The sequence below is a fragment of the Chiloscyllium plagiosum genome, chromosome 20 (genome assembly GCF_004010195.1).
Source record: "Chiloscyllium plagiosum isolate BGI_BamShark_2017 chromosome 20, ASM401019v2, whole genome shotgun sequence".
In the NCBI taxonomy this organism is placed as follows: domain Eukaryota; kingdom Metazoa; phylum Chordata; class Chondrichthyes; order Orectolobiformes; family Hemiscylliidae; genus Chiloscyllium; species Chiloscyllium plagiosum.
Window position 1 is genome coordinate 21,517,590 of NC_057729.1, and position 24,097 is coordinate 21,541,686.

General features: G+C 39.3%; 2 protein-coding genes across 4 annotated transcripts in view; one reads left to right on the forward strand and one right to left on the reverse strand.

Moving 5' to 3' along the window:
- Nucleotides 1–4,602, reverse strand: part of LOC122560070 (E3 ubiquitin-protein ligase RNF114-like) — a 33,894-nt gene extending 29,292 nt beyond the window's left edge. The window contains exon 1 of one of the 2 annotated variants that reach the window (XM_043710276.1): nt 4,502–4,602. The gene's annotated coding sequence lies outside the window, so the exon portion shown is untranslated. Of the gene's footprint in view, nt 1–4,353; nt 4,443–4,501 lie in introns of those variants that run through there. The other variant, XM_043710277.1, reaches the window with a different exon arrangement.
- A 111-nt stretch (nt 4,603–4,713) lies between these two features.
- On the forward strand, nt 4,714–22,195 carry spata2 (spermatogenesis associated 2). 2 transcript variants are annotated; one of them, XM_043710275.1, is made up of 3 exons: nt 4,714–4,729; nt 8,049–8,469; nt 20,350–22,195. In XM_043710275.1, the coding sequence occupies exons 2-3, from the start codon at nt 8,158–8,160 to the stop codon at nt 21,631–21,633; spliced, it is 1,596 nt and encodes a 531-aa protein (XP_043566210.1). In that variant the 5' UTR covers nt 4,714–4,729; nt 8,049–8,157; the 3' UTR covers nt 21,634–22,195. The 2 variants fall into 2 exon arrangements, with proteins under 2 accessions (XP_043566210.1, XP_043566209.1); XM_043710274.1 differs by having other exon boundaries at nt 4,716–4,850.
- The last annotated feature ends 1,902 nt before the right edge of the window (nt 22,196–24,097 follow it).

The following is a 24,097-nucleotide window of genomic DNA, read 5'->3' on the forward strand; positions in this document are numbered from 1 at the left end:
TTTTGCCCTCCTGATTTCCCTCCTTAAGATACTCCTACTTCCTTTATACTCTTCTAAGGATTCACTCGATCTATCCTGTCTATACCTGACATATGCTTCCTTCTTTTTCTTAACCAAACCCTCAATTTCATACACAAAAGCAATCCTGACATCAGAAATTCATCCCAAGGAAGACGAAACATATTAAAGGAGTGATGAGGGCAACCAACCATCGCTGACAAGGTAAGTCTGGGACAACATAAAAGCAAAGGAAATAGCATAAAATGTGGTGAAGATTAGTGTGAAGCCAGAGGATTGGGAAACCTTTACAAACCAGCAGAGGATAACTAAAAAAGCAATAGTAGGGGAAGAGGATGAAATATGATAGTAAGCTAGCTAGTAATATAAAAGAAGATCACAAAAGATCTAAAAGAAAGGAGAGGCAAGCATGGATACTGGACTGCTGGAAAATGAGCCTGGAGAAGTAGCAATGGGGAACAAAGAAATTATGATGGAACTGAATTGGTGATTTGTATCAGTTTTCACAGCAGAAGACACCAGCAACATACCAGAACTTCAAGAAACTCAGGGGGCAGAGGCGAGTGTAGTAGCTATCACTGAGGTGAAAGTACTTGGGTAGCTGAAAAGTCAAAAGATAGATAAATCACCAAATGGACTACATCCCAGAGTTCTGAAGGGGAAAGCTGAGGAAATTGTAGCAGCATTGGTGATCATCTTTCAGGAATCCCTGGAATCAGAGAGGATTCCAGAGGACTGTGAAATGGCTAATGTAACACTCCTGTTTAAGAAGAGAAGGAGGCAGAAGACAGGAAACTATAAGCTGGTTAGCCTAATGTCGGTAGTTGGTAAGATTTTAGAGTCCATTGTTAAGGATGAGATTGCAGGGTATTTAGAGGTGCATGGCTTCATCAAGGAGAGGTCATGCCTGACAAATCTGTTAGAATTCATTAAGGAAGTAAGAACCAAGTTACACAAAGGAGAGCCAGTGGACAGGATCTATTTGGATTTCTAGAAGATCTTTGACAAGGTGCCATACAAGAGGCTGCTAAATAAGATAAGAACCCATGGTGTTAGCGGCAAGGTACTGGCATGGACAGAGGATTAGCTGATAGGCAGAAAATAGGGATAAAGGGGTCTTTTTCAGGATGGCAGCCATCGACTAGTGAAGTACTGCAGAGTTCTGTGTTGGGACTACAACTATTCACCTTATACATTAACAATTTGGATAAAGGAACTGAGGGCATTGTTGAAGATGGCCAAAGATAGGTAAGTGTTGAGGAAGCAGGGAGAATGCAGAAGGACTTGAACAGGTTAGGTGGGTAGACACAGATGTGGCAAAGTGTGAGGTTGTACATTTTGGTAGGAAGAATAGAGGTGTAGACTATTTTCTAAACAGGGAAAGGCTTCAGAAATCTGAAACCCTGAAGGACTTTGGACTCCTACATCAGGATCCTCATAAGAAAATATACAGGTTCAGTTGACAGTTAGGAAACTAAATCCAAGGATGGAAAGGAATTACCTTGGAAATTAGGAACACTGGAAAGTGGTCAAAGGTATTTTAGTATTGAGCAGGGCATGTCAGACTTTGTAGATCATTTCATGACTCTGAGATAATAGAAGGTAGATACTCAAGTAATTCTGCGCAGAAGTCTGCAGTCTAGAGCACTGAGATGGATGATTTCATGCTCAGAGTAAGTGGATTATTCTGGTAATGAGCAATGCATCTGAAGCCTTTGACTCTTCAAGAAAGATATTCAATGGTGGTTGGGGAAAATACAGATAGACTATTCATTCCAATTAATCGGGTCAAACACGGGTGCCAGAGGCCACTGGAAATGCTGGCATCTGACAATGTTGGAGGGGAACTTTGTTTAAAGGACACAATTTAGAATTTTAACTTTTAGATTCTGTCTAACCTTTTCCATCACTATTTTAAAACTAATAGAATTAGTCACTAGCCCCAAAGTGCTCCCTACTGACATCTGTCACTTGCCCTACCTTTTTCCCAAGAGTAGGTCAAGTTCTCACTGTGGGCGGTACGGTGGTTAGCACTGCTGCCTCACATCGCCAGAGACCCGGGTTCAATTCCCGCCTCAGGCGACGGACTGTGTGGAGTTTGCACGTTCTCCCCGTGTCTGCGTGGGTTTCCTCCGGGTGCTCCAGTTTCCTCCCACAGTCCAAAGATGTGCAGGTCAGGTGAATTGGCCATGCTAAATTGCCCGTAGTGTTAGGTAAGGGGTAAATGTAGGTGTATGGGTGGGTTGCGCTTCGGCGGGGCGGTGTGGACTTGTTGGGCCTGTTTCCACACTGTAAGTAATCTAATTTTCTAGTAGGTAAATCCACATACTGAATCAGATAACGTTTTTGTACAAACTTGACAAATTCCTCTCTATCTAAACCCTTAACACTATGGCAGTCCCAGACTATGCTTGGAAAGTTAAAATCCCCTACCATTACCACCATATTTTCATGCGACGTGCTGCATTTTGGGAAAGCAAATCTTAGCAGGACTTATACACTTAACGGTAAGGTCCTAGGGAGTGTTGCTGAACAAAAAGACCTTGGAGTGCAGGTTCACAGCTCCTTGAAAGTAGAGTCACAGTTAGATTGGATAGCGAAGGCGGCGTTTGGTATGCTTTCCTTTATTGGTCAGAGCATCGAGTACAGGAGTTGAGATGTCATGTTGCGGCTGTACAGGATGTTGGTTAGGCCACTTTTGGAATATTGTGTGCAATTCTGATCTCCTTCCTATCAGAAGGATGTTGTGGAACTTTAACGATTCAGAAACGATTTACAAGGATGTTGCCTGGGTTGGAGGATTTGAGCTATAGGGAGAGGCTGAATAGGCTGGGGCTGTTTTCCCTGGAGTGTTGAAGGCTGAGGGATTACCTCATAGAGGTTTATAAAATCATGGGGGGCATGGAAAGGATAAATAGACAAGGGTTGGGATTGTTGTGGTTCTGTTCGCCGAGCTGGGAATTTGTGTTGCAGACGTTTCGTCCCGTCTCGGTGACATCCTCAGTGCTTGGGAGCCTCCTGTGAAGCGCTTCGGTGATGTTTCCTCCGGCATTTATAGTGATTTGTACCTGCTGCTTCCGGTTGTCAGTTCCAGCTGTCCGCTGCAGTGGCCGGTATATTGGGTCCAGGTCGATGTGCTTATTGATTGACTCTGTGAATGAGTGCCATGCCTCTAGGAATTCCCTGGCTGTTCTCTGTTTGGCTTGTCCTATAATAGTAGTGTTGTCCCAGTCGAACTCATGTTGCTTGTCATCTGAATGTGTGGCTACTAAGGATAGCTGGTCATGTTGTTTCGTGGCTAGTTGGTGTTCATGGATGCAGACCGTTAGCTGTCTTCCTGTTTGTCCTATGTAGTGTTTTATGCAGTCCTTGCATGGGACTTTGTACACTACATTGGTTTTGCTCATGCTGGGTATCGGGTCCTTCGTCCTGGTGAATTGTTGGTTTGTGGGCTGTTATGAGTCCTAGTGGTCGCAGTAGTCTGGCTGTCAGTTCAGAAATGTTTTGATGTATGGTAGTGTGGCTAGTCCTTTGGGTTGTGGCATGTCCTCATTTCATTGTCTTTCCTTTAGGCATCTGATGATGAAATTGCGGGGGTATCCGTTTTTGGCGAATACATTGTATAGGAGTACCTGAGCTACAAATCTTCTCCCAAGGGTTGGGATTGTCCAGAACTAGAGGGCATAGGTTTAGGGCAAGAAGGGAAAGATTTAAAAGGTACCTAAGGGACAAGTTCTTTATGCAGAGAGTGTCACGTGAATGGAACGAGCTGCCAGAGGAAGCGAGAGAGGCTGGTACAATTACAGCATTTAAAAGGCATCTGTATGGTTATATAAACAGGAAGGGTTCAGAGGGATATGGGCCAAATGCTGGCAAATGGGACTAGATTAATTTAGGATATCTGGTCAGCATGGACTGAAGGGTCTGTTTCCAGGCTGTACATCGCTATACCTCTAATATTCTTGCACAGGAAGGGGACGCAGAAGAATGGCCCTGATAAAGTGCACGTAAGAGCACATGGGAAATACACAAACAGAAAGAAAATAATTAACGTTTCTATACTGTCTTTCATGATCTCATGACATCTTAAACAAGGGTAATATCTGTGCCAATTAGTTCACATCATAAAATGGCAAAAACATTAACACCTGAATTAAGCAGCAATATTTAGTTATTGTACACACCCTTTAACACAAGTTGCTCAGATCATATAAAAGCATAAAGCACCATTGTGAACAATGAAGTGTGTAAAGCAGGCCCTAATCTTTGCATCAAATAATGAGTGAAAAGGGATTGAAGAGATATTCATTATGTGCTAGCGTATATTTGACTCACTGTCATAACTTTATATTTCCAGTCAATACTATAAAGGACAGCGTTCCCTCATAGCCACCCACTTGTGACAAATAAACTCTCCAATAAATTAAAATTAAATACCAACTGAAGTCTTAATCAACTCTTCAAACCAAAATTAGAAACTGACCAAAAATTGAACGAAGGGCTGTCAGTTGAGCGCAGGCCCACCTCCGCTTTCAGGCTAACGTCAGCGATATGCGCAGGCGCCGAGTCCGAGCTGTATAATGCGCAGGCGCCGGGTCCGAGCTTCAACGGTCTCCGCAGCTCGCTGATCCGGAAACTGATGAGAGCCAATCAGAGGGCGAGCAGGTGCAGGGTTCTCTGGGCTGTGGGGGAGGGTGGGATCTGGTAGAAGGTGAGTGTGCCTGATACATCTGTCATCTCTGTCCGCCCGTCAGCATCGCTGTAAAACACGGTCTGCGTGATGGCGAGTAAGATAGAAATCGTGACGGAGCTGAAATATTTCTGATTGAACTGTAAGTGCTGATTGATGAACCAAAGATGGCGGCGTCTCATTAGAGTGTAGCTCAAGTAGCGGTGGGCCTGTATGATATCGCCATGACGCAGTGTGGGAGCCAACAAGATATTTTTATATTAGCTAGAGATGCAGAAAGGCCATGATCAGTGCAGTCTTTGACGCAGCTTTGGTTTTAGAAAGAACATCAGCTAAACGCAGTGCTAAACCGAGCATTTGGGAAGTTGGTACGCAGCGTCTGTAATATGATGGAGGATCAGATTTCAAATTAACATCTTGTTAATCTTTGAAGCACCGAGTCCTGCTTTCTGAGGCCGTATTTAACCTGTTGAATATGAATTCGCAGAGTCTGGTTTTGGTGTTCCTGTTCTACCAGATAGGCGAGTGTTAATCATACTACAAGATATTGAGATAGATGCGTATATTTGTGTAATTTGGTAACCAACTAGAATCGCGTTGGGAAACTGCTCACAAGATGGTCTGCAATAAATTTGTACTGTTTTGTTGGTAAATATCCCTGACGTTTAAGGCTATTGCTATGGGAATTAGTCTAAATGCCCAATGAGGAGATAGTCAGGGTCTGAGAAACCAGCAGTCAATAGCTGATTTTGTGCTGTTTCAAAAATGATGACATCAGTTTAAGAAATCGAATCTAATTTTTCATTTGTTTGAAATGTCTTTCATACTGACGTGAGAGAAACATCTTACTAAGTAACTTGAATAAATTATACTTCAGGTAAAATTTTGTAATTGAGTGTATTGTCTGTGATGAGCAACATGCAAAGTACATTGTCCTTGATGGTAACAAATTGAAAGTTGAGAGATTACACCTCTCTCTTCAAAGAGAATACCTACACTTTTCCCTTAACTCTCATTAATTGCTAAATGTGGTACAAAATGTAAACCAACTGTAACAAATCTTAAATTGAGTGTGCAGACTGGTACTATTTTTGTATTCCACTTACATGTGTTGACTACATTTATACATAGTTCAGCTGGAAGATGCACGAAGTGATGATTACTTCAATATATAAGCCATCATATTTATGCATTGGAGGCTCAATTGTTTTTAAATAAAATCAAAAATATTTGGCACAGAAGATAAATTCTACATGCTTGTGGTATGAATACTATGGTCCCAGTTATGCCTATCTCTTTTGTGAGGTATGTGGAACATTCCTTGTTCCACTCCTATTCTGGCTCCACCTACAATTCCTTATTCGATATATTGATGATATCATTGGTGCTGCTTCTTTCTCTTGTCTGGAAATGGAAAGGTTAATCAATTTTGCTTCCAATTTCCACTCCACCCTCACTTTCACCTGGTCTATCTCTGACTCCTCCCTCCCCTTCCTTGGCATCTCTGTTTCCATTTCTGGAGATAGACTGGCCAATAATATCCATGATAAACCCACCAACTCCCACAGCTGCCTGAACTATGCATTCTTGTACCCTATTTCCTTTAAAGACTCCATTCCATTCTCCTATACTTCCCACTCCGTTGCATATGCTTTAATGAGGCCAACTTCGACCTCATGAAATGTCCACCACCTTCCTCAACTGAGGATTCCCCAGCACTGTTGTCAACTAGGTCTGACCCATCTCCAGCACTTCTGCCCTCACCCCCTCTCTTCCCTTCCGCAACAACATTCACCTTGTCCTTGCCTTCCATCCCATTAGCATACACATCCAGAAGATCATCCACTGCTATTTCAGGCACCTCCAGTGAGATGCCACCTCCTGACCCACATTCCCCTCCCATCCCTTGTCTGCCTTCCGCAGGGGTCGTTCCCTTGGGGACACTCTGCCACTCTTCCTTCACTCATCATAACCCCATAAGGTGTAACACCTGCCCACCTCTGTGCTCCTCTGTATCCAAGGGCCCAAACATACCTGCCAGAAGAAGCATTGCTCTACCTCCACTTCTCTCAATCCTAGTCTACTGCTGAAAATGTGGTCCACTGTACATTGGGGAAACGAAGCATACTCTGTGAAGCAGTCACCCAATCTATGTGTATATTCTGCCTGCAGAAAAAGACCCTGAGCTTCCAGTTGCCCGCCTCTTTAACCCACCACCCTGTTTCCTAGCCAACATCTGTCTCAGGCTTGCTGCAGTGCTCCAGAGAAGGTCGGCACAAGTTGGAAGGACAACACCTCATTTTCTACTTGGCGACCCTGCAGTCCTCTGGACTCAATATTAAGTTCAATCATTTTAGGGCCTGAACTCCTCCATGTCCTATCCCCCTACCACACGCAACAGGCCTAATTATCCCATAGTCTGCCATTACATACTACACATTTTTAGCCACAAACAGTCTCCGTTAACAGCTACTCACCCTCCCAACTAGATTGTTATCAACCCCTTTGTCTGTCCAGCTGTTCTTCCCTCGCTTTGGGCTCTAGCCATACCTATCAATTACTCCTTACCCCCTTCCTCCCATTCTTGCATTCTTTTAGACCTCAAATCTGAGATGAAATCTAGCCATTTTCTGCATTTGCTTATTCCTTATGCAGTCAGCTTTGTTTATGAAAGTAATGATTGCAGTAGGCTTGGTTCAGGACTGGGATTTTTGCTTTAAAAATACATTGATGTATTTGTATTCCATTTAACTGATACATTTTCAGATGCATACCACATCATATTAAAACATTTGGCACTTTTTCTTTGAGAAAAGCAAGCACCAAGAAAACATGCCACACTATATAAGTTTGGGTTTTCCATTTAAGTCAGATGGAAATTGCCTAGTTTTGGTATGTTTACTAGCAGAGTCTTTTTTTAACCCTCACTGACTATTTTTGAGAATTTGTTAAATTCTCTTCTGTTCTTACTAGAATGGAATTTCCAGAATATTATGTCTTAATTACAAGAAAGTTAGTTTTAAATATTTAAATTCCAATTCACCATTCTCTTATTCAGCTCCTTTTGAAATAGATTTTCACTGATTATTTAAATATGGCTTAGCCGCAAAACTTTAATTGCATGTTCCTTTAATTTTTTTTTGCTATTTCCCCTTTGAGAGGGGAATTTTACTTTTGTAGCTTTGCAATGAGTAATTCATAAATTTTAAAGCATAACCTCAACTGTATGTACCATTTTCATTTCCTTATATAAATTTGGTGTCCAGTTTTGATGACTTGTTGTTTCATAAATTTTTTTCAATTTAATTTCTAATTTCTTCTGTTTCTTTTTAATTCATAGGTAAGTGTCACTTTCCCTGGCATCATTGATTGTAGTCTTAAAAACTACTTCCCAGTTGAAAACAGGAACGCTGTGGACATGTGGTGAATTGTTTCCACACAAATTCCTAATGGATACCAATAAAATCAGAGACACTTTGTTTCGGAAATATGTACAGATTTGTGAATTAAAATTGAATGAAAAGGATCATGCGGTTGATGATGCAGGCATTAAGAAGACAGCTACCTCCTTACTCGATTTATATCGCCAGGACTCCAGTGAAAGATTTAAGGTGTTTAGATTTTATGATATAGTGGAGAATGCTTTGAGGATGGTCAGAACATCAAGTTTAAGTGCGCTTCTGACTGCGTTTGGAATTCTGGAAACCTTCTGCACTAATCTCTTTCTGTATCCCTGGAAAAAAGAATTTAAAACAATAAAGGTACAGTAGACTACTTCACACATTGAAGCTTGAATGGAACATAGGTTATACATCAAACTAAATTCGAATAAATATATTGGTAATTGTTCAGAAACAGTGAACGAATTTGAGATAATTCATTTTTTTTCCCTTAATGAAATCGCTTGTTGCTGTGTGGATTTTTTTTAATGCTTATTTCCATATTTGCTTTGTATGTGTACATTGCAGGATATTTATAATGAAAGTAGGAAATCCAGGAAGTACTCTGGTACAATCTGTCAAGAGAGAAGCAGAGGTAACATTCCAGCTAATGAAAAGTCACCTCCTGAAACATGAACCTTGTTTCCCTCACAAATGCTGTCAGACTTGCTGAGAATTTCCAGCATTTATTTTTTATTTTATGTCTATTTTCTAGCTTCCACTGTATTTTGCTTCAGGATATTTATAATGTTTCTCGAGACACGTCTTAGTGTATCATGTGGAAAGAGAAATAGCTATCATTTGCATCAAAAATACTATCTTAAGCAGCAGATGTCTTTAATTAAGGAATTTTCTTACATTCAAATCTTTAAAGAATTTTAAGTCAAAGTAGAATATTTTCTGTAGTGAGGCTACATGAAACAAACATGATAATATGGTTTTTATATTTGAAGTGTTGATGCTACACAAACTGCAGTATTTTCAAAGAACTTAAACCCATCAAAATCCACTAGTATTGCACATGATATTTAACTTAATACAAACTGATTTTGTATTCAACAGGAATCGGTCAGCCTGAGTATTAATATAATGGCAGTAGACGCGGGACTTTTTAGGCCAATGTAACAGTCATTAAAGAGTAAAAAAGATTTCACTATTAAATATTTGGCTTGTGCTGTTAAATGATTTAAGGGGTGCAGGAACCTTGGTGTCCTTGTGCTAGGTAAGGTGAAAATTAGCTTCAGGATGCAATGTGAAATAATCTTTTCCAAAAAAATTTCCAAATCTTTTTGGAAAAGATTATTTCACGTTGCAGCCTGAAATAATCCTTGGGAAAGAGACATTAGTAATGGGATGTATCACCCCTGCCAACAGAAGTGCTTTTAAAGACTCTCGTCTGACTGTTAATTTGAAGTGAAAACTGTACTGCAGTGTACAGATTCAAAATGAAACAGAATAAAATCCATTAACCTAAATCATTCGTGAAGTTGCTTAACTTTTTGATGCTCTAGTCCTTGTGAAAGTAGGGGTTGGGGTTTGGTGTTCTGTGATCTTTGTTTGTTTAGCTTCATGTCAAGTCCAGTTTCTCATTATCGTTAGCTTAGTTGTGAAAAAACAAACATCTACTTTCAAAGCACCTTCAATATTGTAAATGATCCCAAGTACTTCCCAGAAGTTTTATAAAACAAAAATGACACTAGGTCACAGGAGGAGATATTTGGAGAGAGTTCAGAAAAGATTTGTAGATGACCCCAAGGTTAGTGTTGTGGTCGACAATAAGGAAGGTTATCGAAAATTAAAAAGATTTTGATCAATTGGGTCAATGGGCTGAAGCGTGTAGAGTTTAATTTGGATAAATGCGAGGTATTGCATTTTGGTAAAACAAAGGCAAGAGTTATAGAATTAAAAGTAGGGCCTTGGGTAATGTTGTTCAACAGAAACTGAGGGGTTCAGATACATCGGTCTTTGAAGTTTGCATCACGTGTAAATAGGGTGGTTAAGAGTGCATTTAGCATGCTTCCTTTCATTGCTGAGACCTTTTGAGTATAGGAGTTGAGATGTTTTGTTGAGGTTGTACAGGACATTGAGGTCTCTTCTGGATTTCTGGTCTCCCTGTTATAGAAAGATATTACTAAGCTGAAGAGGGTTCAGTAGAGATTTACCAATCCTGCCAGAGTTGTAGAGTTGAGTCATCGCAGCTGTCTTTTGCTGAGTGTGGGCAATTTCAAAACTAGGGGGCCAATTTTTTAAGATGAGAGGAGAAAAATTTACAAAGGATATGAGGGGCAACGTTTTTGAGTGGTTTGCATGTGGAATCAACTGCCAGAGGAAGTTGCAAGGTACTTACAACATTCAAAAGACATTTGGATAAGTACATGAAAATTGGAAGGTTTTAGATGGATATGGGCCAAATGGAGGCAAGTGGGCATAGTTTGATTTGGTAACATGATCGGCATGGACTAAGACTGAAGGTCTGTTTGTATGCTGTGACTCCATGACCTAGTCAGAGTCTGGTTTTTAAGGAGTATCTTAAAAGTGGAAAGCAAGAAAGTGAGATGGAGAGGTGTAGAGAGAGAATTTCAGAGACCCAGAGTCAAGGCAACTTGAGTGTTCGGGGAACTAGCTGAGAGCTATAACACAAGCAGCAGAAATTCAGAGGACTTCTATGTTTGTGGAAACTCTAAGAAACCCACCTTTGGAATATTCAAGTATAGAGATTTTAAAGTATGAACTAGAGTTTCAGCAGGAGATGAACTGAGACAGGTGAAATTGGGTGATGTCATGGAAGTGGAAATATTTGATCTTAGTGATGGAATAATTGCATGATTAGAAGTTCAATTGCCAGGGAGATGAATGGAGACCATAGCTTTGGAGTGGAGAACTGAAAACTATGGGGGGAAAAAAGGAAGAACTGTGGATACTGGAGATCAGAAATAAAAACAGAAAATGCTGGAAAAACTCCAGGTCTGGCAGCATCTGTGGGAGAGAAATCTATGCTTGGTTCTGAAATGTTAAAACTGAAAACCATGGTTTCGGTCTTTCCAATATTTAATTGAAGGGCATTTCTGCTTATCCAGTACTGAACATCAGATAAGCAATCTGATCATTTTGGCATCAGCAGAGGAGTTGAGAGGTGATAGATGTTCAGCTGTTTGTCATTTACCATACAAGTCAAAACTAATGCTATGCTTTTGGATAATGTTGTCAAAGGACAACATATTGGTGAGAAGTGTGAGGTATTGGGGATAGATCTTTTGGGGGACACCAGAAAGTAATGGTTTGGGAGCAGGAAAACATCATTGCAGATAATATTCTCTATAAAATTTGAGAGATGAGGTCAATCCCATTCAATGGAGAGATGTTGGAGGAGGATTTATATGGTCAACTGCCAAAGGCTGCCAATCAGTTGAAAAGGATAAAGAGGCAAAGTCTATCTTTTGCTGGGAGTCCCGTTTAATGAATAATAAGTAAAGTGATTCCACAACCAGTGAATTAGATCAAAGCTCTGTAATCCTGCCATGTCGTTTATGGATAGTGTTGGACACTTGGGAAACAGTAACGAATGGAGTGTGCTCTACAACGTCCCCATACTCAATGATAGATTTTACCACCTGAGTTTGAAAGACATAGCTGAACTGTTTGCAACCATCTGCAACCAACAGTGTCAAAGTGTAAGGTCCACCTCGGCTGTATCCTAAAGCATCCACCATCATAGATACAACTCTTTGGCCAATTTGATCAATTGCATATGATATAAAAAGTGCACTGGATACAACATGTACTGTGGACTATGACTGCATTTTGACTTTTGTGATGTAGACCTCTGGCCCAGAACTAGTTTTTGCCTCTTAGCTAACACATCCAGCACAACTGCATTAGTGACATCTAGCCAACATGGTGATAATTGATCAGGTGTATTCCTAAACCGACAAGGATTTAAAGTAAACTTGAAGTTAAGAAAATCAGAAGTGAGAGGGAAACTCATCATTGACAGGAGTAATATCTAGCACAAATGAAAGTGGTTGTTTGAGCGAATTATCACTGCTTCAGAACAATGCTACATGTGTTCCTCAGGTCGGTATTGTAGGTTCAACCATTTAGCTCCATTGCAAAGCTTCCCTATATCATGAAGTAAGAAATGGGATGTCTGTTGAAGGGTATACAGAGTTCCATTTATAATTACTTCAATGAGTCAGTGCTTACATGCCGCACATCAGGACAATGTTTATGCTTGTGTTTATAAGTGCTAATCATGATTTCTGCCAGTTAATGCCAGACTATTTCCAACAAGCGAAAGTCTAACTACCTCCCCTATATCTTTAACAGTATTACAGTTGTCATAAGCTTCACCATCCGAGTTGCCATTGAACAGAAACTGATCTAGTTGAGAATGTTATGACTACTAGGAGGTTTGTATTCTGAAGTGAGTGGATCATCACGTGATTTCCCCCCAAGCATTTCTATCATCTCTAGCACAAGTCAAGAGTATGACTAAATACTCTGTGCTTGCTGGAATGAATGCAATTCCAACAGTACTCCAGCAATGCCATCCAGCAGAGTTTGATTGGCATAATCTTAACATGCACTCCTGCTGCCAAAAAAAAAATTATCTGCAGTGGATGCACAAACTATAAGATACACTGAAATAATTGTCAAAGTTTCTTTATCAGCATTTCTCGACACTTTTTTGACTTTTACCACCTTGAAGGCCAAGGTAACATGTATGGGAGTTATGCATCATCCTGAGTTGGAAACTTATTGTCATTCTTTTGTCATTTCTGGTTCAAATTGTTCAATGATAGTTAAAGGACATTCATCACCATCTTCTTGAAAGCAGTTAGGAATAGGCAATTAAAAAAAAAGTTTTATCCAAACTTAAATGGGCTGCAATTTCCTATACTTTTAGTTTTGTCCATGGAGGGCATCATAAAGCCTGATCTTGTTCTCATCTCATGTACTTTGTCCATTAGGGAGCACAGTATAAAAATGAGGAGCAGGAACATTAGTTAATTTCTCCAGCACACAGATGAGAGTACCTAAATGTGGACTGGACTGAATATAGCTGATTCAAAGTTTGTGAGAAGATTTGTAGCTCGGGTGCTCGTTGCTGTGGTTCTCTTCGCCAAGCTGGAAGTTTTTGTTGCAAACGTTTCGTCCCCTGTCTTGGTGACATTCTCAGTGCTTGGGAGCCTCCTGTGAAGCGCTTCTGTGGTGTTTCCTCTGGCATTTATAGTGGCCTGTCCCTGCCGCTTCCGGTTGTCAGTTTCAGCTGTCCGCTGTAGTGGCCGGTATATTGGGTCCAGGTCTATGTGTTTGTTGATGGAGTTTGTGGATGAGTGCCATGCTTCTAGGAATTCCCTGGCTGTTCTTTGTTTGGCTTGCCCTATAATGGTAGTGTTGTCCCAGTCAAATTCATGTTGCTTGTCGTCTGCGTGTGTGGCTACTAGGGATAGCTGGTCGTGTCGTTTCGTGGCTAGTTGATGTTCGTGGATGCGGATCGTTAGCTGTCTTCCTGTTTGTCCTATATAGTGTTTTGTGGCGTTCCTGCATGGTATTTTATACACTACATAAGTTTTGCTCATGCTGGGTATCGGGTCCTTCGTTCTGGTGAGTTGTTGTCTGAGAGTGGCTGTTGGTTTGTGTGCGGTTATGAGTCCTAGTGGTCGCAGTAGTCTGGCTGTCATTTCAGAGATGTTCTTGATGTATGGTAGTGTGGCTAGTCCTTTGGTCCGGCCTGAATCAGCTATATTCAACCCAATGAGTCATTTGCAACCTTCCACTTTTTATATCTTGATTGCATACTGCAAGGTGCATTTGGAATACTGTCCATTGTTCCTTTTTTGGGGGCTATTGCTGGAAATATGAAGACTTGGAGTTCTTTTTATTTGAGGTCCAATGTTCAAGCTCCTCTTACTTCAAATTTTAAGTGAAAGATCGATCTTTGGCTTATTATTTCTATAGTCAAAAAGCCTTTCAGGAGGGCTTATGCCCAAAATGTCGATTCTCCATCTCCTCTGATGCTGCCTGACCTGTGCATTTTCAGGACCACACTTTTCGACTCTGATCCAGCATCTGCAGTCCTCCCTTTCTCCTTTATTATTTCTGTAGCCTCCCAAGTTCTACCAGCCATAAAACTGTAATCCAAATTTCAACTATTCTCACTTGCACTGAGTGCATTAATCTATTTCCCCTCTACTGGCTGACCTAATTGACTCCTAGATAAGCAATACCTTCAATTTCAAGATTCCCAACTCTATCTACAAATATGACCAGGACCTTGCCCATTCCCATCTCTGTAATCTCCTCCTGGTCACAAAATCTTTGTGATAAACCATATAAAAGATTATTGCAAAAGGTTGGAGCTCATAATGTAGAGGGTAACGTATTATCGTGGATGAAAAATTGGTGGGCAGAAAAGAGTGTTTGCATAATTGGACCTTTTCCTGATTAGCAGGATGTGACATGGCGAGCTCTTAAGTTCTGGAATTCCCTAAGCTTTTCTGCCCTTCTTTCTTTGCAATGCCCATTAAAATAAATCTGAGTTTTGATTGTTTGTTTGCCTGCGTATATGTGGCCTATTGTATACTTTTGCTTTATAACAAAAGCCTTGAAATGCTTTAGGTTTTTAAAGGTCCTATATTATATTTGGGGAAAATATATTATTATATTGTAAAATTGATTTATCACTAATTAGATTAATCTATGTGCAAGATCATGCAAAACTCTTCTGCCAGTGTCCCAAGTCTTTCAGTCCATTTCACTTGACATCCTGGTTAATGATTTAGATCAGGGTAGTAAATGTAATATCTCAATATTTGCAGAAGAGACAAAGCAAGGTGTAAGGGTGAACTGAGAAGGATGCAGAGATGTAACAGTGAGATTTGGATAGGTTGAGTGAGTGGGCAAATGTATAACAGGTACAGTATAGTATAAATGTGAGATTATCCACTTTTGTAGCAAATATAGGAAGCAGATTATTATTTGACTGGCTAGCTGTAGAATCAGGTGAACATTTAGCGAGATCTAGTTCTTCTCCTGCACCAGTCGCTGATAGTAAGTGTGCAGATACAGCAAGCACGAAAGAAGGCAAACCGTATGTTGACCTTCATAGCAAGAGGATTTGAGTGCAGGAGCAAGGATGTCTTTTTCTAACTATACAGTGCATTGTTGAGGCTATACCTGGAACATTGTGTGTAGTTTTGGTCATTTTATCAAGAAGGATGCTCTTGCTATAGAGGGAGTCCAGCAAAGGTTTACCAAAGTGATTTCTGAGATGGAAGGACTGATTGTATCCACTGGAGTTCAGTTGAATGAGGGAGGTCTAATAGAAGCCTATAAAATTCAAATAGGACTAAACAGGTTCGATGCAGGAAGAATGTTTCTAATAGTGGAGCAGTCTAAAACTAGGGGTTATAGATTAAGGATAAGGGATAAACCTTTGAGGACTGAAATGAGGAATCATTCCTTCATCCAGAGAGTGGTGAGTCTGTGGAATTCACTAGCACAGGAAGTGGCCAAAACATTGTGGTCTCAAGAAAAAGGTGGACTATAGCTCTTGTGGCTAAAGGGATCAAAGGGATATGGGAAAGGCAGGATTAGGGTATTATCATATAAAATGGAGGAGCAAGGCTCAACTTGAATGGCCTATGCTTGCTCTCTATATTTGCGAGTTTCAACCACAAAAATGTTCTCTGCTGTCCTTTTGTTTTTGGAGTCTCACTTTTTAGGTAATTATCTTTTCTTCTTTCCTACCAAAGTGCATTACCTCACTTTCCTATAGTAAACGTCATCTGCTAAGTTTTGTCCACTCACTCAACCTATCTGCATTACTTTGCAGATTCCTGCAGAATTCCAAATCTCTGACCTGGTCTTAGCCTATAGTATTTATGTGGCTGGTTCTTTTCTGTTTCTGGTCAATAGTAGACCTTAGGCTATTCTTGGTAGGCGATTTGATGACAATGAAGTTACTTGCCCTATTTCTCTCCATTATTTGCAACAGTGTATTTGAGTGTTGTAGTATTTCACTGCAGCTGCAAATGCTGACAAGCCAAGAATATGGTCATTTCTTTCATGCCCAGTATTGTACAGACATATGAAATAGAAAGAAAAATACACCATTCATTCAATCAAGTCTGCTGTGTCATTTGATAAGATCATAGTATTTGAAAAGACAGATTAGCTATCTACCTGAACAACCTTTGATTGCTTTCACTAACAATGTACTTGTGCCTTAAAAATATTTAATCACCCTGCCTTCTGAACAGAGAACTGCAAATCCTCTGAGGAAATGCTCCTCCCCTTTTGTGCTGCAAGAGTGACCTCAAATTTTAGTACAGGTGTCCCCTAATTATGGACTCGCCCACAAGACGAAACATCCTTTCCATGTTCACCTTGTCAAGACCATCCAGTTTCTTACAATCAAGTCACTCATCACTCTTCTAGATTATGGAAACAAACCCAGCATATCCAATTTATCCTCGTAAGCCAATCCACTCACTCCAGGTATCAATCTAGTAAACCACCTCTGAACCATTTGCAATGCACTGTATCCTTCCTTAAATAAGGAAACCAAAACTTCCCACAATATTTGAGATGTCTCACCAATGCCCTATATAACTGAAGCATAATGTTCTTATGTTCAGCATCTCTCTGAATAACAGATATCATGTAATCAACAGGCTGCATCTGCATGCTATTACTTTGTGATATCAAGAGCAAATATTTTTAGGTTAGATTAGATTACTTAGTGTGGAAACAGGCCCTTCGGCCCAACAAGTCCACACCGACCCGCCGAAGCGCACCCATTCAGACCCATTCTCCTACATTTTACCCCTGCACCTAACACTACAGGCAATTTAGCATGGCCAATTCACCAAACCTGCACATTTTTGGACTGTGGGAAGAAACTGGAGCACCCGGAGGAAACCCACGCAGACACGGGGAGAATGTGCAAACTCCACACAGTCAGTCGCCTGAGGCAGGAATTGAACCCGGGTCTCTGGCGCTGTGAGGCAGCAGTGCTAACCACTGTGCCACCGTGTCGTCCATAATGTAAATTAATACAGAATATGGGTTCAATTCCCGGGTTCAATTCCCGCCTCAGGTGACTGTGTGGAGTTTGCCCGTTCTCCCCGTGTCTGCGTGGATTTCCTCCGGGTGCTCCGGTTTCCTCCCACAGTCCAAAGATGTGCAGGTAAGGTGAATTGGCCATGCTAAATTGCCTGTAGTGTTAGGTAAGGGGTAAATGTAGGGGTATGGAAGGGTTGCGCCTCAGCGGGTCGGTGTGGACTTGTTGGGCTGAAAGGCCTGTTTCCACACTGTAAACTAAACTAAATTAATACAGAAAAAGCGTGATGTAATGCATTTTGGACATGCTAGAATGTAAATTTTGTTAAATGATGTTTATTATGAATACAGTGGCAGAGCAATAGGATTTAACGTTGTAATTTTATTATGCCTTTTAAAAGATGATCAGGATTGAGATGAAAATCCATTAAGACAAATGGGATTTATATAAAGAGATCAAGTAGCATGTGTCGAGAGAAGATTTGTTAATGTTTCAAGTCAATTGTATTTCCATTCAACCGGGAGGTCTTCAAACTGAAATATTAACTGTTTCTCTTCCACAAATGCTACTGTGCATTTCTAGCATTTTCTGTTTGCTTCACTATTTTGTTTCTCTTTATCAAGGAATTGATTCTTTGAAAAAAAATCAGTGACTCCTACAAAATGATAGTTCTGTGTAGTCTGGAATACTGTATTCTTGTACTCTTTATGCATAAGAGAAAGGTGCAACACTGTTTTAGCAAGGTGATATTTGTGAGAAACAAGAAGGAACTGGAACAATTTGGCCTTCACTCTCTTGTGCTGTCGTGAATTTGATGGAGATTTTCAAAAGTGAGAAAAGGCACGTGCATAGCATATATAATGAATTCCATTGTAACTAAATAGAAAACCGGCTTTAGTCTTAAAGTATGGACTAAATGTATAAAGGGGAACATTTGTCATAATAGGAAAGCTTTGCTCAAAGTGATCCTGCAGTACTTTTAGCTAACAAATATATTCAATAATGATCTAAAGGAGATAATAAAATGAAAGGATTTTGTACAATTAGCTCTTAAAAGGAATATGAGATTAGCACAGACAAGAAAGATCACAAGGCTTTCTGTAAAGAATAAAGATCCAAGTTTGAAAAATAGAATTACTTTCAGTTGAATACAAGGAAACCTAAAGCAATCATTTCTGGCTTCTGCTGTTACTAAAGATTTAATTTCCTTGGTTTAGTTGAAGCATTGCACAGCTTTAGCAATCCTGATCACTTGTGCTTCCACTCAACTCTGAGCAGTCTGTTCCAGATCAATATTACTCACTATGTCACTTGGTATCCTAGAACGTGCTGTCCACAAAGGAAGTAGAAGCAGAGACAAACAATAATTTTGAAAGAAAATTGAATATGTACTTGAAGGAAATAAACTTTCAGCACAATGGGGATAGAGTGGAGAAATAGGACTGACTGCAATCCAGTCTATGGAGAGCCATCATAGCGTCAGTGGGCTGAATGGCTGCCTTCTATTCCCTAAATGAATTTGAATCAATCCAGAGCTAAAAATGCTATCATATTATTAAAATTCCCAACTACTGATTTGCCACATTAGATTTGTCTTTTCTCTGGACAAGTCAGATACCAAAATAAACTTAGCTTGATAGAGTTTGTTTATTAGTTGGGTAATGTGGTGGCTATCCACAGACATATTCAAATAATGCTGCATATATTCTTCAACAACAAAACCTGTTTATTACATTAAAGCAGTAAAAACTAAATGTAGAAGACAAAGATCTTAAAACAGCAAATCAACATCTCAGTCAGTTTTCTAGAACTATCTAATTATACTCCGATCACAAGTCTTCAAGTTTAAACTTAGCTGACTGCTTACAGCTTCTTTTCTGTGGATTGTGAAGATAATTTGAATTCTTCCCAAGTCTGCTGATGTGAACTTGTCTCAAATTTGAGAGCTTAATTTTCTCCATTTTAATAACCTGCAGATTTCTAACCAGACTCCCCTTGTTTGGAAGACTTCCAAATTAAGCCCTTCTGATGAATTGGTTGATTTGTTGAAGGAGGGAAACTAAATTTGCTTCTAAACTCAACCCTTGTATTTTCTGAACTGACCTGAAAGACTTTTGAACTTTCCTCTTGTGTTTTCTGAAGTAAATTTAGAAAAAAAAATGTTTATCTCTAGATTTTTCTGAATTGGAAACAAATGTAATGGTTACACATTTATACTACCTGTCATGAACTCAACAGTATTAACATCTGGGGCCTGCAATCCGCCTCCGATTGTTTCAGAACGATTCTCTGAACTTGTCTTTGCAAAATAAAACCCACCCCAGAAGTTACCAACAGTTTTTTATTTTGAAATTCAAATTCCAAAAATGAGAAATATAAATTACACACTTTTCATCACATATATAAATGCACATTGTTGTTTATTGGCTCTTCTCTTTCAATCATGCTTTATGGTGTACATTTTCTGGCTACTGACTTCTTTGTTCGTCAAAACGATGTTGCCTAAATTCTAAGGAACTCAACTTCAAAGCTTCTGAGCAGAAAAGCAAGGTAGAGTTGCATGGAACATTACTTATGATTTCAATACAGGAAGGCTTATGTGAAATCAATTATCTTGAATTTATTGAGTGTTGTTGAAAACATGGAAATATTTATTAAAATATTTTACTGATTGGGAATCGAAAGAAAGATAAGTGTGATATATGAAATATACTAAAATAGAGTGCACTGTTTATGTTCTACAAGTAAAGCCTTCTGCCCAAATTATTTTTTTGATTTTAACTTGTAAAAGTTTTTTCTATTGGCCATGCTTTGTTTAAAACATGAATTAGCATGGTGAAAAGCTCTTTGAAATTTTTATGGATTCCTAATTTATTTTTAAAATGCTGTTTATGTCTACAATGAATGAATTAAAACATTTTACAATTGCTAAATGTTTAGCAGTCGCAACCCTCAAGTTGTCAGCTGAGTTCCAGTTTAAAATTCATGGCTGGCTTAATTATTTGAGTATCCAAATTCTGTCAACTTCGTTTCCCTGTTAAGGAAGCTGTAGGAATTACACTGACAATGTAGGGAAAGAATGCATGTGAGAAATGCTAAGAATGTGAATTATTGAAATTTTCTTTCTGTTCTAGACCTTCACAGGCCATTTTGTCTACTATATCAAATCTGCATTGTGTGAAGAAGACATTTGGAATATCCTATATCAGATAGGATACCACCTTGAAAAAGAAACATTTGAACTGAAAAACAAAGTGAACACTAACTTTGTGAAATTGATTTCTTTTGAACTCTTCCTGGCTAAAATTGAATGTGAGAATTTACTTGAAATCTGTTCACAAATAAAAGATAAGGGCTATTCGGAGCTTAATGTAGTTGAAGAACGAAAGAACAATGCAGAGGATGTGAGAGGTTGCATTGATGTAATGAAAAGACAACGGAGACTAATGGAAGATTTGCATACATCAGTGACACAAATGGACTTTCGAAGATCAGATGGTGAACGGTTAACAAACAGTAGCATGAAGCAGCTTATGTACAAGCCACCTTCATTTTTAGATAGTGATGAAAATCATTTGGGAAAGCAGTTAAGTAAAGTTCATTTGACGCCTGTACATCACAAGAAAGAGACTGTTTATGGTTCTTCGTTTGATGAAATGACTGATGAGATTTGTCGTCCTACACCTTCACTTCTTGCTATATCAAGCTCTCCTCGTTTAGGGTCAGAGGAATACTTCCAATCTGTTAATGACAATTGGAGAGTAGAAAACAGTTTTAATACATCTTTCCATGCACTTGGTGATGACTTGGATCTTTACACAGCTGAAGATTCTCGAAGCACTTTAACACCGAGATGGACAGACACAACTGGCCACAGTGCAAGATTGATCAAAAATAATGATCTAAGAGGCATGTATCATGAAACAGCACATCTTACCAAAGAAAGTGTATCTAACACGATTGCATTGAAGTGCCAAATGTGTGGAATATCCAGTGGTCTCATAACTTGCCAAAAATCTAATGAGCCTTTTTGTAACCAATGCCATCGTAACGCTGGAGAGTGTTCACTTTACTCTTGTAGACATGAATGTCCAAGAGACATGGGTATCTTATCCCGCTCATGCTCTGTCCAGAATGATCTTTCTATGAGTTCACCTCTGAAAGAGAAATGTGCATTTTCTGTCACATCCCAGTATCAAGAGCACTTACCCAGTTCCAAGGAAACCAGCACATTGCGCTGTGGATTTTGTGATAAATCTGGTGCAAAGTTTACTTGTATGAACTGTTCAAAGGTCTCCTGTGAAGTTTGCAGGACTGTTTATCATCGAGATTATTGCAACAAGAATAAGACACATAATTTCCACCCAAACAATCAGCTCAGTTACAAATCTGGCAAAATTTATACCATATACAGATGAATTATTCAACCTGGAATAACAAAGCATGATCAGCCCTGGAAAAATCTATGCTGAGAATACTTTGAAAATAGATTTTAGGATGAACATTCTGTTGAAATACAAATGCACACTGTGAATTCTTGTACTACAATATATACCTTAAAGTATTTAAGTTGCTGCTATATTTTTCAAGGGCTGATGTATGTATAATAAAGCTGCTTCGATCTAAAATTTCATACCAGTGCAAAATGGGATAATGATTTAGAACCTGGAATAGCAAATATTTTTGTTACCAGAAGTGAATGGGAGACAACAGTCTGCAATATTTTATGCTGGAGGATTTAATGTAAACTGTCAGATGTTTATATAATGAGCCTTGTTATTGATGTGCAATTTTCTCTTGCCTTTTTCTAATGTGATCGTGTTTCGTATTTACTTTAAACTTAGAGTTGGTGGGCAAGTGTGTGTTTTCTGATCAGAACCCTGATCTTGTTCCGGTATTTCTTGGCTTATCCATGCATTTACTTTTTGAAGACTGTTACATCATTTTTTGCTTGTATGAATAAAAATGTACATCTGGCTATACTAAGTTGTGATTTGTTTATTTTTTAGGTCAAGAATTAATCTGTCTGAAGACTAGGTTAATGTTCTTATGTACTGATAATACGGAGTTAACTTTTTTCAGTATAACAAATGGAATACACCTGTTCTTAAGTTCGGGATTGTTCAGCATTCTGTGAATTTTCCATGAGTTATAATATCAGTTGGGCTCACATGAAATCATCCAACTTGTTGCAGACCAGAAATCAAACACTGAAGCCATCTGTTGTCTATGGTTTGGAAAATTTGCTCTCGATTGAAGAGGTATGTGGGTCGAAGAGTATGGTGCTGGACAAGCTCAGCCAGTCAGGCAGCATATGAGGAGCAGGCGAATCAACATTTCGAGCAGAGGGAATGTGCTCTCTGAGGGTGATGATCCAATTGTCATGGTCTGCATAGCTATGAGCAACACACACTGCTAAGAATGAATGTTCTGCAAAGGGATTATGATAATTAGGGTTCAATTCAAAAGCAGGGGTCTCATATAGTTAATAATAATCTTGATTGTTGCCTGAACCACAGAGAAATGAATACATAGCTCAAAGATTTGTGTTAGAGAAATGGTTTCAATTCATTTGGCAAAGACCAAATAAAGAATGATTGAAACAAAAAAGAGAAGCCGAAGTAGAGTATGAGAAAAAGCTGGCTAGTAATATAAAGCAAATAGTACATGTTTCTGAGTGTTTCAGTAGGGAAAAATTGTAACTAAAGTTAATGTCAGTTCATGAGAGAAAGTGGCAATATGATAATGGAAAATAAGGAAATAGCATTGGCCTTTCAGTAACTAATTAACAAAGATACCCAAGCCTGTTTCCACTCTCTCTTGAGAATTCCTCTAATTTCAGTTTCTCTTACTAGATTACCTCACATCACTCCGAATTGTGTTCCATCATCCAAGTTTTTGACTACCTGCTTACCCTCTGTAAATCCCCTTTGTGTGAATCTGTTGCCGAAACATGAGTGCTGCTCGTGAAGGTTTGCCCATTCAATTAACTTTGTTCATTTATTTAATACATGTTCCTATATACTAGAAACAACCTAAATATTTACATGGATTTCTTGGGAATATGTGCTTCAAAAATCATGGTTTTGCTTATTGCGATTTTCAGGAATATAACCACTGCTTTAATCAAGGACTATTTGTACCTCAACAGACTAACAAACAGAAACAGAAGTTGCCAGAGAGGTTCAGTTTGTGTGGCAGCATTTGTGGAGAGAAAATGGAGTTTCAAATCCTGTGACTCTTCTTCAACAAATTGGGTCTGATAATGACTCTTTCAGAGCACCCTTCCAAGATGTGCAGGAAATGGGGCATTTATTATATTTGCTTGTCTCCTCACTACCCTCAAGTTGAACAGTCTCGGAGAATGCACTGTTTAGGCTGTAAAAACCATGATCCGTAAGTGTAAAGTAACTTGTCAAGATTTTCAGATAGCTATATTAAATCTTCATGCTACATTTCTAAACAGCAGTTTACCCTCATGAGCAGTGCTCGTGTTTAGGCAACAGATTCACACACTTCCTTCTGACACAATCACGGAAAGAAGGGAGAAAAAAATGATACAAAAGCATGACTCATAGCAATTTGAACGGGCAAAGCATGCATATCCCAGATTTTATCTCAAACACTTGGGTTCATGGAAAGATACTATGTTTTGTATCAATCTTGGGTCATGTTACATTGTAATGAGCAATGGTGAAAAAATTGATAACATACTCAAACTGCTAATTATCACCACCACACAGGATGACGATCTGGATACTGATGGTATGCCTGACAGTACCTGCACATTTACAACAAATGATACTCAATCATCCACATTGACATTTAGCGGACTGTGGGCAAACTACACCACCAAGTTGTGATAATCATAAGCGTGTATAT